The sequence below is a fragment of the Salvelinus namaycush genome, chromosome 39 (genome assembly GCF_016432855.1).
Source record: "Salvelinus namaycush isolate Seneca chromosome 39, SaNama_1.0, whole genome shotgun sequence".
Classification (NCBI taxonomy): domain Eukaryota; kingdom Metazoa; phylum Chordata; class Actinopteri; order Salmoniformes; family Salmonidae; genus Salvelinus; species Salvelinus namaycush.
Genome location: NC_052345.1, coordinates 8611126 through 8626527, shown reverse-complemented (window position 1 = coordinate 8626527; position 15402 = coordinate 8611126). Strand labels below are relative to the sequence as shown.

General features: G+C 38.7%; 1 protein-coding gene across 1 annotated transcript in view; it reads left to right on the top strand.

The window, feature by feature from the left end:
• LOC120033056 (xylosyltransferase 1-like) overlaps window positions 1–15402 on the top strand; it is a 126225-nt gene that overhangs the window by 48415 nt on the left and 62408 nt on the right. Inside the window, exons 2-3 of the mRNA XM_038979343.1 lie at window positions 1918–2181; window positions 2275–2554. Of these exons, the coding sequence (XP_038835271.1) occupies window positions 1918–2181; window positions 2275–2554 (544 nt within the window). The remainder of the gene's footprint in view (window positions 1–1917; window positions 2182–2274; window positions 2555–15402) is intronic.

The following is a 15402-nucleotide window of genomic DNA, read 5'->3' as shown; positions in this document are numbered from 1 at the left end:
GGAGAGAAATGCATTACCATACCGAGCAGTGCGCCTCTCTCGGTCTCTCCTTTTCACCTCTCTCTCTTTCTCTCACACTCTCTCTCTCTCTCTCTCTCTTGACGTCTTGCTTTTCTCGCTCCTTGCTCCCTCTCTTCTCTCTCTCATTTGCTCGCTTTCACTCATTCTCTGCCTGAATCTCCTGCTCTGTCAATGTCTTGCTCTCCATTTCTCTCTCTCGCTCTATCACCCCTCTCTCTCTTTCTATCACCTCACTCTCTTGCTCTCTCTCTCTCACTCTCTCTCTCTCTCTCTCTCTCTCTCTCTCTATCCTCTCTCTATCATCTCTCTCTCTCTATCACCTCTCTCTCTCTCACTCTCCCTCTATCACCTCTCTCTCTCACACCTCTCTTTCGCTCTCTCACTTCTCTCTCGCTCTCTCACCTCTCTCTCTCTCTATCACCTCTCTCTCCTCTCTCTCTCTCTACCACCTCTCTCTCTATCACCTCTCTCTCTCTATCACCTCTCTCTCTCACCACTTTCACCTCTCTCTCGCTCTCTCACCTCTCTCTCTATTAGCTGTGACTGTAAACAGAGAGACACATCAAGTGCTCCAGCTTGTTCTGGAGCTCTATATCCTCTCCCACTGCTGTTGTTCTTTGCCCTTCCTCTCTCTCTCTCTCTCTCTCTCACACACACACACACACACACACACACACACACACACACACACACACACACACACACACACACACACACACACACACACACACACACACACACACACACACACACACACACACATTTGCTCTCCGCCTGTCTAGCGAAGTGTGCGTGTTTCACGGCGTCTCAGCCAGGTAGGCAGAGGAAGCTCTCTTGCCTGTTCCATTTGATGCATCGGGGAACATTTCAGTGAAGCGAGTGCTTCCGAGGTGCGGCAGAACTCTCCCGCATGTCAACGCTCTCCTCTCCTCCTTGTCATCCCCCTCTCACTCTCCATCCCTCCCTTTCTCTAAGCTTGTTCTGGTGGAAAGATGGGAAAATTGTACATTCAGATCTTGGCTCAAAGCACACAAACAGGGGCTGCAAACACACACACACACCCGGCGGCGACACACACACTGCCTCCTTTTCACACGCCACACTATTGTAATTCCATAATCATCACGTGGCTCCGGAGAATGTGGAATCAGAGAATACGTGTGTTCCCTGAATGCTTACACACACACACACACACACACACACACACACACACACACACACACACACACACACACACACACACACACACACACACACACACACACACACACACACACACACACACACACACACACACACACACACACACACACAAAAATCACATTCTGGTGCTTTATCCCCCTTGGTAATCTGTTTACGGGGTGACAGGCACGTCAGGGGAAAAGTTAATTGAAAGCGGTACTAATCTGATGATACACAGCCACAGAAAGCAGTCCTCGTCCCCGTCGTCACCGTGGCGATAGGCCCAGTCAGCCGGTCAGGTTGCACCTTGTTGTGTTGTGGCAGGGAGCAGAGGGAGTCAATAAGTTAATGCTACTTAATTTCATGCCTCTTGGTTCTGTTAAGCTGCTTGGTGTGTGTGGCGTGTTGATTGGTAATCTGACAGTTGATATGCGTCTCACTGACTCACTCACCACAGATCTGGTTCTGCTTGTTTGTGCCCCCCATCCCCTCCCCCCTCTTCTCTCATTATCTATCCTTCTCTTTCCTCCCCCTTTCTTCCCATCTTCTCCTTTTCTTCTCTCTCTCTCTTTCCCCTCCTCATTCCCCCTTCTCTCTCCTTTACTCCATTCTTCCCTTCTCCCATCATTGTAAATGTGAATTAGTTCCTAACTAAATTACGTTCAAATCAAAACCAACAACAATGAAACTAATCTGCTCTCTCCCTTCTCACAGGATGGCTACTATTCCCACCGCCCCAAGGAGAAAGTCAGAGTGGACAGCAACAATGAGAACTCTGTGCCCAAAGACTTTGAGAACATAGACAATAGTAACTTTGGCGCCCGTTCGCAGCCCCAGCGCCAGCCCCCAGGGGGCGCTAACAGTAACAAACACAGGGAGAGGCTGCAGGAGAAGGCCCATGCCGAACAGGCAACCTGGAAGGATAACGCTCCGATTCTGAGCCGGAGCTCCAACGAGGTTCTCCAGTACGGACGAGCCGTAGCCCAGAATGGCTCACTTCCTGTGGGCCCGAAAGCGGTTGGAGCCGGGGTGGGCTCCAGGAACCACCACAGCCGCTCTTCACAGCCACAGAGCCAGGGTCAGGCTCAGACTTACCCCCAGTCGCAGTCCCACCCCCCGACTCAACATAGACACCAACACCAGCATCAAACCAAGAAGCAGGCGACTGCGGCTCCATTGGAGGTCGTTTACGACCAGCCGCCCAAGTGTGAGATCAGTGGGAAGGAAGCCATTTCGGCTCTGTCCAGAGCCAAGACCAAGGAGTGCCGGCAGCAGATAGCTGAAGTGTACTGCAGACACAAGGAAGGTCAACTGATGCCTGAGAAGGTCACCCGCTACTGTCCCATAGAGGGTGAGTTAATAGATATACTGTTACTAATGTTACTGTCCCATAGAGGGTGAGTTAATAGATATACTGTTACTAATGTTACTGTCCCATAGAGGGTGAGTTAATAGATATACTGTTACTAATGTTACTGTCCCATAGAGGGTGAGTTAATAGATATACTGTTACTAATGTTACTGTCCCATAGAGGGTGAGTTAATAGATATAATGTTACTGTCCCATAGAGGGTGAGTTAATAGATATACTGTTACTAATGTTACTGTCCCATAGAGGGTGAGTTAATAGATATACTGTTACTAATGTTACTGTCCCATAGAGGGTGAGTTAATAGATATACTGTTACTGTCCCATAGAGGGTGAGTTAATAGATATACTGTTACTAATGTTACTGTCCCATAGAGGGTGAGTTAATAGATATAATGTTACCAATGTTACTGTCCCATAGAGGGTGAGTTAATAGATATACTGTTACTAATGTTACTGTCCCATAGAGGGTGAGTTAATAGATATACTGTTACTGTCCCATAGAGGGTGAGTTAATAGATATACTGTTACTAATGTTACTGTCCCATAGAGGGTGAGTTAATAGATATAATGTTACTAATGTTACTGTCCCATAGAGGGTGAGTTAATAGATATACTGTTACTGTCCCATAGAGGGTGAGTTAATTTATATACTGTTACTGTCCCATAGAGGGTGAGTTAATAGATATACTGTTACTGTCCCATAGAGGGTGAGTTAATAGATATACTGTTACTGTCCCATAGAGGGTGAGTTAATTTATATACTGTTACTGTCCCATAGAGGGTGAGTTAATTGATATAATGTTACTAATGTTACTGTCCCATAGAGGGTGAGTTAATAGATATACTGTTACTGTCCCATAGAGGGTGAGTTAATAGATATACTGTTACTGTACCATAGAGGGTGAGTTAATAGATATACTGTTACTGTCCCATAGAGGGTGAGTTAATAGATATACTGTTACTGTCCCATAGAGGGTGAGTTAATAGATATACTGTTACTGTCCCATAGAGGGTGAGTTAATAGATATACTGTTACTGTCCCATAGAGGGTGAGTTAATTTATATACTGTTACTGTCCCATAGAGGGTGAGTTAATATATATACTGTTACTGTCCCATAGAGGGTGAGTTAATATATATACTGTTACTGTACCATAGAGGGTGAGTTAATAGATATAATGTTACTGTCCCATAGAGGGTGAGTTAATAGATATACTGTTACTGTACCATAGAGGGTGAGTTAATAGATATACTGTTACTGTCCCATAGAGGGTGAGTTAATATATATACCGTTACTGTACCATACAGGGTGAGTTAATAGATATACTGTTACTAATGTTACTGTCCCATAGAGGGTGAGTTAATAGATATACTGTTACTGTCCCATAGAGGATGAGTTAATAGATATACTGTTACTAATGTTACTGTCCCATAGAGGGTGAGTTAATAGATATAATGTTACTAATGTTACTGTCCCATAGAGGGTGAGTTAATAGATATAATGTTACTGTCCCATAGAGGGTGAGTTAATAGATATACTGTTACTGTACCATAGAGGGTGAGTTAATAGATATACTGTTACTGTCCCATAGAGGGTGAGTTAATATATATACCGTTACTGTACCATAGAGGGTGAGTTAATAGATATACTGTTACTAATGTTACTGTCCCATAGAGGGTGAGTTAATAGATATACTGTTACTGTCCCATAGAGGATGAGTTAATAGATATACTGTTACTAATGTTACTGTCCCATAGAGGGTGAGTTAATAGATATAATGTTACTAATGTTACTGTCCCATAGAGGGTGAGTTAATAGATATACTGTTACTGTCCCATAGAGGGTGAGTTAATAGATATACTGTTACTGTCCCATAGAGGGTGAGTTAATAGATATACTGTTACTAATGTTACTGTCCCATAGAGGGTGAGTTAATAGATATAATGTTACTAATGTTACTGTCCCATAGAGGGTGAGTTAATATATATACTGTTACTGTACCATAGAGGGTGAGTTAATAGATATACTGTTACTGTCCCATAGAGGGTGAGTTAATAGATATACTGTTACTGTCCCATAGAGGGTGAGTTAATAGATATACTGTTACTGTCCCATAGAGGGTGAGTTAATAGATATACTGTTACTGTCCCATAGAGGGTGAGTTAATTTATATACTGTTACTGTCCCATAGAGGGTGAGTTAATATATATACTGTTACTGTCCCATAGAGGGTGAGTTAATATATATACTGTTACTGTACCATAGAGGGTGAGTTAATTTATATACTGTTACTAATGTTACTGTCCCATAGAGGGTGAGTTAATAGATATAATGTTACTGTCCCATAGAGGGTGAGTTAATAGATATACTGTTACTGTCCCATAGAGGGTGAGTTAATAGATATACTGTTACTGTCCCATAGAGGGTGAGTTAATAGATATACTGTTACTGTCCCATAGAGGGTGAGTTAATTGATATACTGTTACTGTCCCATAGAGGGTGAGTTAATAGATATACTGTTACTGTCCCATAGAGGGTGAGTTAATAGATATACTGTTACTGTCCCATAGAGGGTGAGTTAATAGATATACTGTTACTGTCCCATAGAGGGTGAGTTAATAGATATACTGTTACTGTCCCATAGAGGGTGAGTTAATAGATATACTGTTACTAATGTTACTGTCCCATAGAGGGTGAGTTAATAGATATAATGTTACTGTACCATAGAGGGTGAGTTAATAGATATACTGTTACTGTCCCATAGAGGGTGAGTTAATAGATATACTGTTACTAATGTTACTGTCCCATAGAGGGTGAGTTAATAGATATAATGTTACTAATGTTACTGTCCCATAGAGGGTGAGTTAATAGATATACTGTTACTGTACCATAGAGGGTGAGTTAATAGATATACTGTTACTGTCCCATAGATGGTGAGTTAATAGATATACTGTTACTGTCCCATAGAGGGTGAGTTAATATATATACCGTTACTGTACCATAGAGGGTGAGTTAATAGATATACTGTTACTGTCCCATAGAGGGTGAGTTAATTTATATACTGTTACTGTCCCATAGAGGGTGAGTTAATAGATATACTGTTACTGTCCCATAGAGGGTGAGTTAATTTATATACTGTTACTGTCCCATAGAGGGTGAGTTAATTTATATACTGTTACTGTCCCATAGAGGGTGAGTTAATTGATATAATGTTACTAATGTTACTGTCCCATAGAGGGTGAGTTAATAGATATACTGTTACTGTCCCATAGAGGGTGAGTTAATAGATATACTGTTACTGTACCATAGAGGGTGAGTTAATAGATATACTGTTACTGTCCCATAGAGGGTGAGTTAATAGATATACTGTTACTGTCCCATAGAGGGTGAGTTAATAGATATACTGTTACTGTCCCATAGAGGGTGAGTTAATAGATATACTGTTACTGTCCCATAGAGGGTGAGTTAATAGATATACTGTTACTGTCCCATAGAGGGTGAGTTAATTTATATACTGTTACTGTCCCATAGAGGGTGAGTTAATATATATACTGTTACTGTCCCATAGAGGGTGAGTTAATATATATACTGTTACTGTACCATAGAGGGTGAGTTAATAGATATAATGTTACTGTCCCATAGAGGGTGAGTTAATAGATATACTGTTACTGTACCATAGAGGGTGAGTTAATAGATATACTGTTACTGTCCCATAGAGGGTGAGTTAATAGATATACTGGTACTGTCCCATAGAGGGTGAGTTAATAGATATACTGTTACTGTCCCATAGAGGGTGAGTTAATATATATACCGTTACTGTACCATAGAGGGTGAGTTAATAGATATACTGTTACTGTCCCATAGAGGGTGAGTTAATATATATACCGTTACTGTACCATAGAGGGTGAGTTAATAGATATACTGTTACTAATGTTACTGTCCCATAGAGGGTGAGTTAATAGATATACTGTTACTGTCCCATAGAGGATGAGTTAATAGATATACTGTTACTAATGTTACTGTCCCATAGAGGGTGAGTTAATAGATATAATGTTACTAATGTTACTGTCCCATAGAGGGTGAGTTAATAGATATAATGTTACTGTCCCATAGAGGGTGAGTTAATAGATATACTGTTACTGTACCATAGAGGGTGAGTTAATAGATATACTGTTACTGTCCCATAGAGGGTGAGTTAATATATATACCGTTACTGTACCATAGAGGGTGAGTTAATAGATATACTGTTACTAATGTTACTGTCCCATAGAGGGTGAGTTAATAGATATACTGTTACTGTCCCATAGAGGATGAGTTAATAGATATACTGTTACTAATGTTACTGTCCCATAGAGGGTGAGTTAATAGATATAATGTTACTAATGTTACTGTCCCATAGAGGGTGAGTTAATAGATATACTGTTACTGTCCCATAGAGGGTGAGTTAATAGATATACTGTTACTGTCCCATAGAGGGTGAGTTAATAGATATACTGTTACTAATGTTACTGTCCCATAGAGGGTGAGTTAATAGATATAATGTTACTAATGTTACTGTCCCATAGAGGGTGAGTTAATAGATATACTGTTACTGTCCCATAGAGGGTGAGTTAATAGATATACTGTTACTGTCCCATAGAGGGTGAGTTAATAGATATACTGTTACTGTCCCATAGAGGGTGAGTTAATAGATATACTGTTACTGTCCCATAGAGGGTGAGTTAATAGATATACTGTTACTGTCCCATAGAGGGTGAGTTAATTTATATACTGTTACTGTCCCATAGAGGGTGAGTTAATATATATACTGTTACTGTCCCATAGAGGGTGAGTTAATATATATACTGTTACTGTACCATAGAGGGTGAGTTAATTTATATACTGTTACTAATGTTACTGTCCCATAGAGGGTGAGTTAATAGATATACTGTTACTGTCCCATAGAGGGTGAGTTAATAGATATACTGTTACTGTCCCATAGAGGGTGAGTTAATAGATATACTGTTACTAATGTTACTGTCCCATAGAGGGTGAGTTAATAGATATAATGTTACTAATGTTACTGTCCCATAGAGGGTGAGTTAATAGATATACTGTTACTGTACCATAGAGGGTGAGTTAATAGATATACTGTTACTGTCCCATAGATGGTGAGTTAATAGATATACTGTTACTGTCCCATAGAGGGTGAGTTAATATATATACCGTTACTGTACCATAGAGGGTGAGTTAATAGATATACTGTTACTGTCCCATAGAGGGTGAGTTAATATATATACCGTTACTGTACCATAGAGGGTGAGTTAATAGATATACTGTTACTAATGTTACTGTCCCATAGAGGGTGAGTTAATAGATATACTGTTACTGTCCCATAGAGGATGAGTTAATAGATATACTGTTACTAATGTTACTGTCCCATAGAGGGTGAGTTAATAGATATAATGTTACTAATGTTACTGTCCCATAGAGGGTGAGTTAATAGATATAATGTTACTGTCCCATAGAGGGTGAGTTAATAGATATACTGTTACTGTACCATAGAGGGTGAGTTAATAGATATACTGTTACTGTCCCATAGAGGGTGAGTTAATATATATACCGTTACTGTACCATAGAGGGTGAGTTAATAGATATACTGTTACTAATGTTACTGTCCCATAGAGGGTGAGTTAATAGATATACTGTTACTGTCCCATAGAGGATGAGTTAATAGATATACTGTTACTAATGTTACTGTCCCATAGAGGGTGAGTTAATAGATATAATGTTACTAATGTTACTGTCCCATAGAGGGTGAGTTAATAGATATACTGTTACTGTCCCATAGAGGGTGAGTTAATAGATATACTGTTACTGTCCCATAGAGGGTGAGTTAATAGATATACTGTTACTAATGTTACTGTCCCATAGAGGGTGAGTTAATAGATATAATGTTACTAATGTTACTGTCCCATAGAGGGTGAGTTAATAGATATACTGTTACTGTCCCATAGAGGGTGAGTTAATAGATATACTGTTACTGTCCCATAGAGGGTGAGTTAATAGATATACTGTTACTGTCCCATAGAGGGTGAGTTAATAGATATACTGTTACTGTCCCATAGAGGGTGAGTTAATAGATATACTGTTACTGTCCCATAGAGGGTGAGTTAATTTATATACTGTTACTGTCCCATAGAGGGTGAGTTAATATATATACTGTTACTGTCCCATAGAGGGTGAGTTAATATATATACTGTTACTGTACCATAGAGGGTGAGTTAATTTATATACTGTTACTAATGTTACTGTCCCATAGAGGGTGAGTTAATAGATATACTGTTACTGTCCCATAGAGGGTGAGTTAATAGATATACTGTTACTGTCCCATAGAGGGTGAGTTAATAGATATACTGTTACTAATGTTACTGTCCCATAGAGGGTGAGTTAATAGATATAATGTTACTAATGTTACTGTCCCATAGAGGGTGAGTTAATAGATATACTGTTACTGTACCATAGAGGGTGAGTTAATAGATATACTGTTACTGTCCCATAGATGGTGAGTTAATAGATATACTGTTACTGTCCCATAGAGGGTGAGTTAATATATATACCGTTACTGTACCATAGAGGGTGAGTTAATAGATATACTGTTACTGTCCCATAGAGGGTGAGTTAATTTATATACTGTTACTGTCCCATAGAGGGTGAGTTAATAGATATACTGTTACTGTCCCATAGAGGGTGAGTTAATTTATATACTGTTACTGTCCCATAGAGGGTGAGTTAATTGATATACTGTTACTGTCCCATAGAGGGTGAGTTAATTGATATAATGTTACTAATGTTACTGTCCCATAGAGGGTGAGTTAATAGATATACTGTTACTGTCCCATAGAGGGTGAGTTAATAGATATACTGTTACTGTACCATAGAGGGTGAGTTAATAGATATACTGTTACTGTCCCATAGAGGGTGAGTTAATAGATATACTGTTACTGTCCCATAGAGGGTGAGTTAATAGATATACTGTTACTGTCCCATAGAGGGTGAGTTAATAGATATACTGTTACTGTCCCATAGAGGGTGAGTTAATTTATATACTGTTACTGTCCCATAGAGGGTGAGTTAATATATATACTGTTACTGTCCCATAGAGGGTGAGTTAATATATATACTGTTACTGTACCATAGAGGGTGAGTTAATAGATATAATGTTACTGTCCCATAGAGGGTGAGTTAATAGATATACTGTTACTGTACCATAGAGGGTGAGTTAATAGATATACTGTTACTGTCCCATAGAGGGTGAGTTAATAGATATACTGGTACTGTCCCATAGAGGGTGAGTTAATATATATACTGTTACTGTCCCATAGAGGGTGAGTTAATATATATATCGTTACTGTACCATAGAGGGTGAGTTAATAGATATACTGTTACTGTCCCATAGAGGGTGAGTTAATATATATACCGTTACTGTACCATAGAGGGTGAGTTAATAGATATACTGTTACTAATGTTACTGTCCCATAGAGGGTGAGTTAATAGATATACTGTTACTGTCCCATAGAGGATGAGTTAATAGATATACTGTTACTAATGTTACTGTCCCATAGAGGGTGAGTTAATAGATATAATGTTACTAATGTTACTGTCCCATAGAGGGTGAGTTAATAGATATAATGTTACTGACCCATAGAGGGTGAGTTAATAGATATACTGTTACTGTACGATAGAGGGTCAGTTTATAGATATACTGTTACTGTCCCATAGAGGGTGAGTTAATATATATATACCGTTACTGTACCATAGAGCGTGAGTTAATAGATATACTGTTACTGTCCCATAGAGGGTGAGTTAATAGATATAATGTTACTGTCCCATAGAGGGTGAGTTAATAGATATACTGTTACTGTCCCATAGAGGGTGAGTTAATAGATATACTGTTACTAATGTTACTGTCCCATAGAGGGTGAGTTAATAGATATAATGTTACTGTACCATAGAGGGTGAGTTAATAGATATACTGTTACTGTCCCATAGAGGGTGAGTTAATAGATATACTGTTACTAATGTTACTGTCCCATAGAGGGTGAGTTAATAGATATAATGTTACTAATGTTACTGTCCCATAGAGGGTGAGTTAATAGATATACTGTTACTGTACCATAGAGGGTGAGTTAATAGATATACTGTTACTGTCCCATAGAGGGTGAGTTAATAGATATACTGTTACTGTCCCATAGAGGGTGAGTTAATAGATATACTGTTACTGTCCCATAGAGGGTGAGTTAATATATATACCGTTACTGTCCCATAGAGGGTGAGTTAATTTATATACTGTTACTGTCCCATAGAGGGTGAGTTAATATATATACTGTTACTGTCCCATAGAGGGTGAGTTAATATATATACTGTTACTGTACCATAGAGGGTGAGATAATTTATATACTGTTACTAATGTTACTGTCCCATAGAGGGTGAGTTAATAGATATACTGTTACTGTCCCATAGAGGGTGAGTTAATAGATATACTGTTACTGTCCCATAGAGGGTGAGTTAATAGATATACTGTTACTGTCCCATAGAGGGTGAGTTAATAGATATACTGTTACTGTCCCATAGAGGGTGAGTTAATAGATATACTGTTACTGTCCCATAGAGGGTGAGTTAATAGATATACTGTTACTAATGTTACTGTCCCATAGAGGGTGAGTTAATAGATATACTGTTACTGTCCCATAGAGGGTGAGTTAATAGATATACTGTTACTAATGTTACTGTCCCATAGAGGGTGAGTTAATAGATATAATGTTACTAATGTTACTGTCCCATAGAGGGTGAGTTAATATATATACTGTTACTGTACCATAGAGGGTGAGTTAATAGATATACTGTTACTGTCCCATAGATGGTGAGTTAATAGATATACTGTTACTGTCCCATAGAGGGTGAGTTAATATATATACCGTTACTGTACCATAGAGGGTGAGTTAATAGATATACTGTTACTGTCCCATAGAGGGTGAGTTAATTTATATACTGTTACTGTCCCATAGAGGGTGAGTTAATAGATATACTGTTACTGTCCCATTGAGGGTGAGTTAATTTATATACTGTTACTGTCCCATAGAGGGTGAGTTAATTTATATACTGTTACTGTCCCATAGAGGGTGAGTTAATTGATATAATGTTACTAATGTTACTGTCCCATAGAGGGTGAGTTAATAGATATACTGTTACTGTCCCATAGAGGGTGAGTTAATAGATATACTGTTACTGTACCATAGAGGGTGAGTTAATAGATATACTGTTACTGTCCCATAGAGGGTGAGTTAATAGATATACTGTTACTGTCCCATAGAGGGTGAGTTAATAGATATACTGTTACTGTCCCATAGAGGGTGAGTTAATTTATATACTGTTACTGTCCCATAGAGGGTGAGTTAATATATATACTGTTACTGTCCCATAGAGGGTGAGTTAATATATATACTGTTACTGTACCATAGAGGGTGAGTTAATAGATATAATGTTACTGTCCCATAGAGGGTGAGTTAATAGATATACTGTTACTGTACCATAGAGGGTGAGTTAATAGATATACTGTTACTGTCCCATAGAGGGTGAGTTAATAGATATACTGGTACTGTCCCATAGAGGGTGAGTTAATAGATATACTGTTACTGTCCCATAGAGGGTGAGTTAATATATATACCGTTACTGTACCATAGAGGGTGAGTTAATAGATATACTGTTACTGTCCCATAGAGGGTGAGTTAATATATATACCGTTACTGTACCATAGAGGGTGAGTTAATAGATATACTGTTACTAATGTTACTGTCCCATAGAGGGTGAGTTAATAGATATACTGTTACTGTCCCATAGAGGATGAGTTAATAGATATACTGTTACTAATGTTACTGTCCCATAGAGGGTGAGTTAATAGATATAATGTTACTAATGTTACTGTCCCATAGAGGGTGAGTTAATAGATATAATGTTACTGTCCCATAGAGGGTGAGTTAATAGATATACTGTTACTGTACCATAGAGGGTGAGTTAATAGATATACTGTTACTGTCCCATAGAGGGTGAGTTAATATATATACCGTTACTGTACCATAGAGGGTGAGTTAATAGATATACTGTTACTAATGTTACTGTCCCATAGAGGGTGAGTTAATAGATATACTGTTACTGTCCCATAGAGGATGAGTTAATAGATATACTGTTACTAATGTTACTGTCCCATAGAGGGTGAGTTAATAGATATAATGTTACTAATGTTACTGTCCCATAGAGAGTGAGTTAATAGATATACTGTTACTGTACCATAGAGGGTGAGTTAATAGATATACTGTTACTGTCCCATAGAGGGTGAGTTAATAGATATACTGTTACTAATGTTACTGTCCCATAGAGGGTGAGTTAATAGATATAATGTTACTAATGTTACTGTCCCATAGAGGGTGAGTTAATAGATATACTGTTACTGTACCATAGAGGGTGAGTTAATATATATACTGTTACTGTCCCATAGAGGGTGAGTTAATATATATACTGTTACTGTACCATAGAGGGTGAGTTAATTTATATACTGTTACTAATGTTACTGTCCCATAGAGGGTGAGTTAATAGATATACTGTTACTGTCCCATAGAGGGTGAGTTAATAGATATACTGTTACTGTCCCATAGAGGGTGAGTTAATAGATATACTGTTACTGTCCCATAGAGGGTGAGTTAATTGATATACTGTTACTGTCCCATAGAGGGTGAGTTAATAGATATACTGTTACTGTCCCATAGAGGGTGAGTTAATAGATATACTGTTACTGTCCCATAGAGGGTGAGTTAATAGATATACTGTTACTGTCCCATAGAGGGTGAGTTAATAGATATACTGTTACTGTCCCATTGAGGGTGAGTTAATAGATATACTGTTACTGTCCCATAGAGGGTGAGTTAATTTATATACTGTTACTGTCCCATAGAGGGTGAGTTAATTGATATACTGTTACTGTACCATAGAGGGTGAGTTAATTTATATACTGTTACTTTCCCATAGAGGGTGAGTTAATAGATATACTGTTACTAATGTTACTGTCCCATAGAGGGTGAGTTAATAGATATACTGTTACTGTCCCATAGAGGGTGAGTTAATAGATATACTGTTACTGTCCCATAGAGGGTGAGTTAATAGATATACTGTTACTGTACCATAGAGGGTGAGTTAATTGATATACTGTTACTGTCCCATAGAGGGTGAGTTAATAGATATACTGTTACTGTCCCATAGAGGGTGAGTTAATAGATATACTGTTACTGTCCCATAGAGGGTGAGTTAATTTATATACTGTTACTGTCCCATAGAGGGTGAGTTAATTGATATACTGTTACTGTCCCATAGAGGGTGAGTTAATTTATATAATTTTACTGTACCATAGAGGGTGAGTTAATTTATATACTGTTACTGCCCCATAGAGGGTGAGTTAATTTATATACTGTTACTGCCCCAGAGAGGGTGAGTTAATTTATATACTGTTACTGTCCCATAGAGGGTGAGTTAATTTATATAATCTTACTGCCCCATAGAGGGTGAGTTAATTTATATACTGTTACTGCCCCATAGAGGGTGAGTTAATTTATATAATGTTACTGTCCCATAGAGGGTGAGTTAATTTATATACTGTTACTGTCCCATAGAGGGTGAGTTAATTTATATACTGTTGCTGTCCTATAGAGGGTGATTTAATAGATGTACTGTTACTGTCCCATAGAGGGTGAGTTAATTTATATACTGTTACTGTACCATAGAGGGTGAGTTAATAGATATACTGTTACTGTCCCATAGAGGGTGAGTTAATTGATATACTGTTACTGTACCATAGAGGGTGAGTTAATTGATATACTGTTACTGTCCCATAGAGGGTGAGTTAATAGATATACTGTTACTGTCCCATAGAGGGTGAGTTAATTGATATACTGTTACTGTACCATAGAGGGTGAGTTAATTGATATACTGTTACTGTCCCATAGAGGGTGAGTTAATAGATATACTGTTACTGTCCCATAGAGGGTGAGTTAATTGATATACTGTTACTGTAACATAGAGGGTGGGTACATTGTGTAGAATTTACTGTAGAGATATAGGCCCGGTCCAGAATCAAGCCCTAACTCCTATCCCCTATAGACTGTACAGCTGAAGGAACTGAATAGGTTGAAGCAGTATGATAGTAGTTCCACTCTGCCCTCTGATCAGATCTACAGTAATGCCTAATGCTCTAGGGGGATGTGGGGAAGGGGTTGTTCCTGGATGGGCCATTGAGTGGAGAAAACTCTTTGGCCCGTACAGTTGTTTCTGGACTGTGGTCCTTTGTAGCTCAGTTGGTAGAGCATGGCATTTGTAAGGCCTGAATTGTGGGTTTGATTTGTAAAATGTATGCACGCGTGACTGTAAGTCACTTTGGAGAAACATGTCTGCTAAATGACATATATTATAGAAAACTATCACTTAGCTATGCTCACATTGCAAAGGTTTAGAGGAATTGAGGCTGGGTGGTAGTATGGGGAATGATTGGAGAGCAGGCTGTTCCTGGATGTGAACAGTTTGGGTATACTGGATGTGAACCGTTTGGGTATACTGGGTGTGAACAGTTTGGTATACTGGGTGTGAACCGTTTGGGTATACTGGGTGTGAACCGTTTGGGTATACTGGGTGTGAACCGTTTTGGTATACTGGGTGTGAACCGTTTGGGTATACTGGGTGTGAACAGTTTGGTATACTGGGTGTGAACCGTTTTGGTATACTGGGTGTGAACCGTTTGGTATACT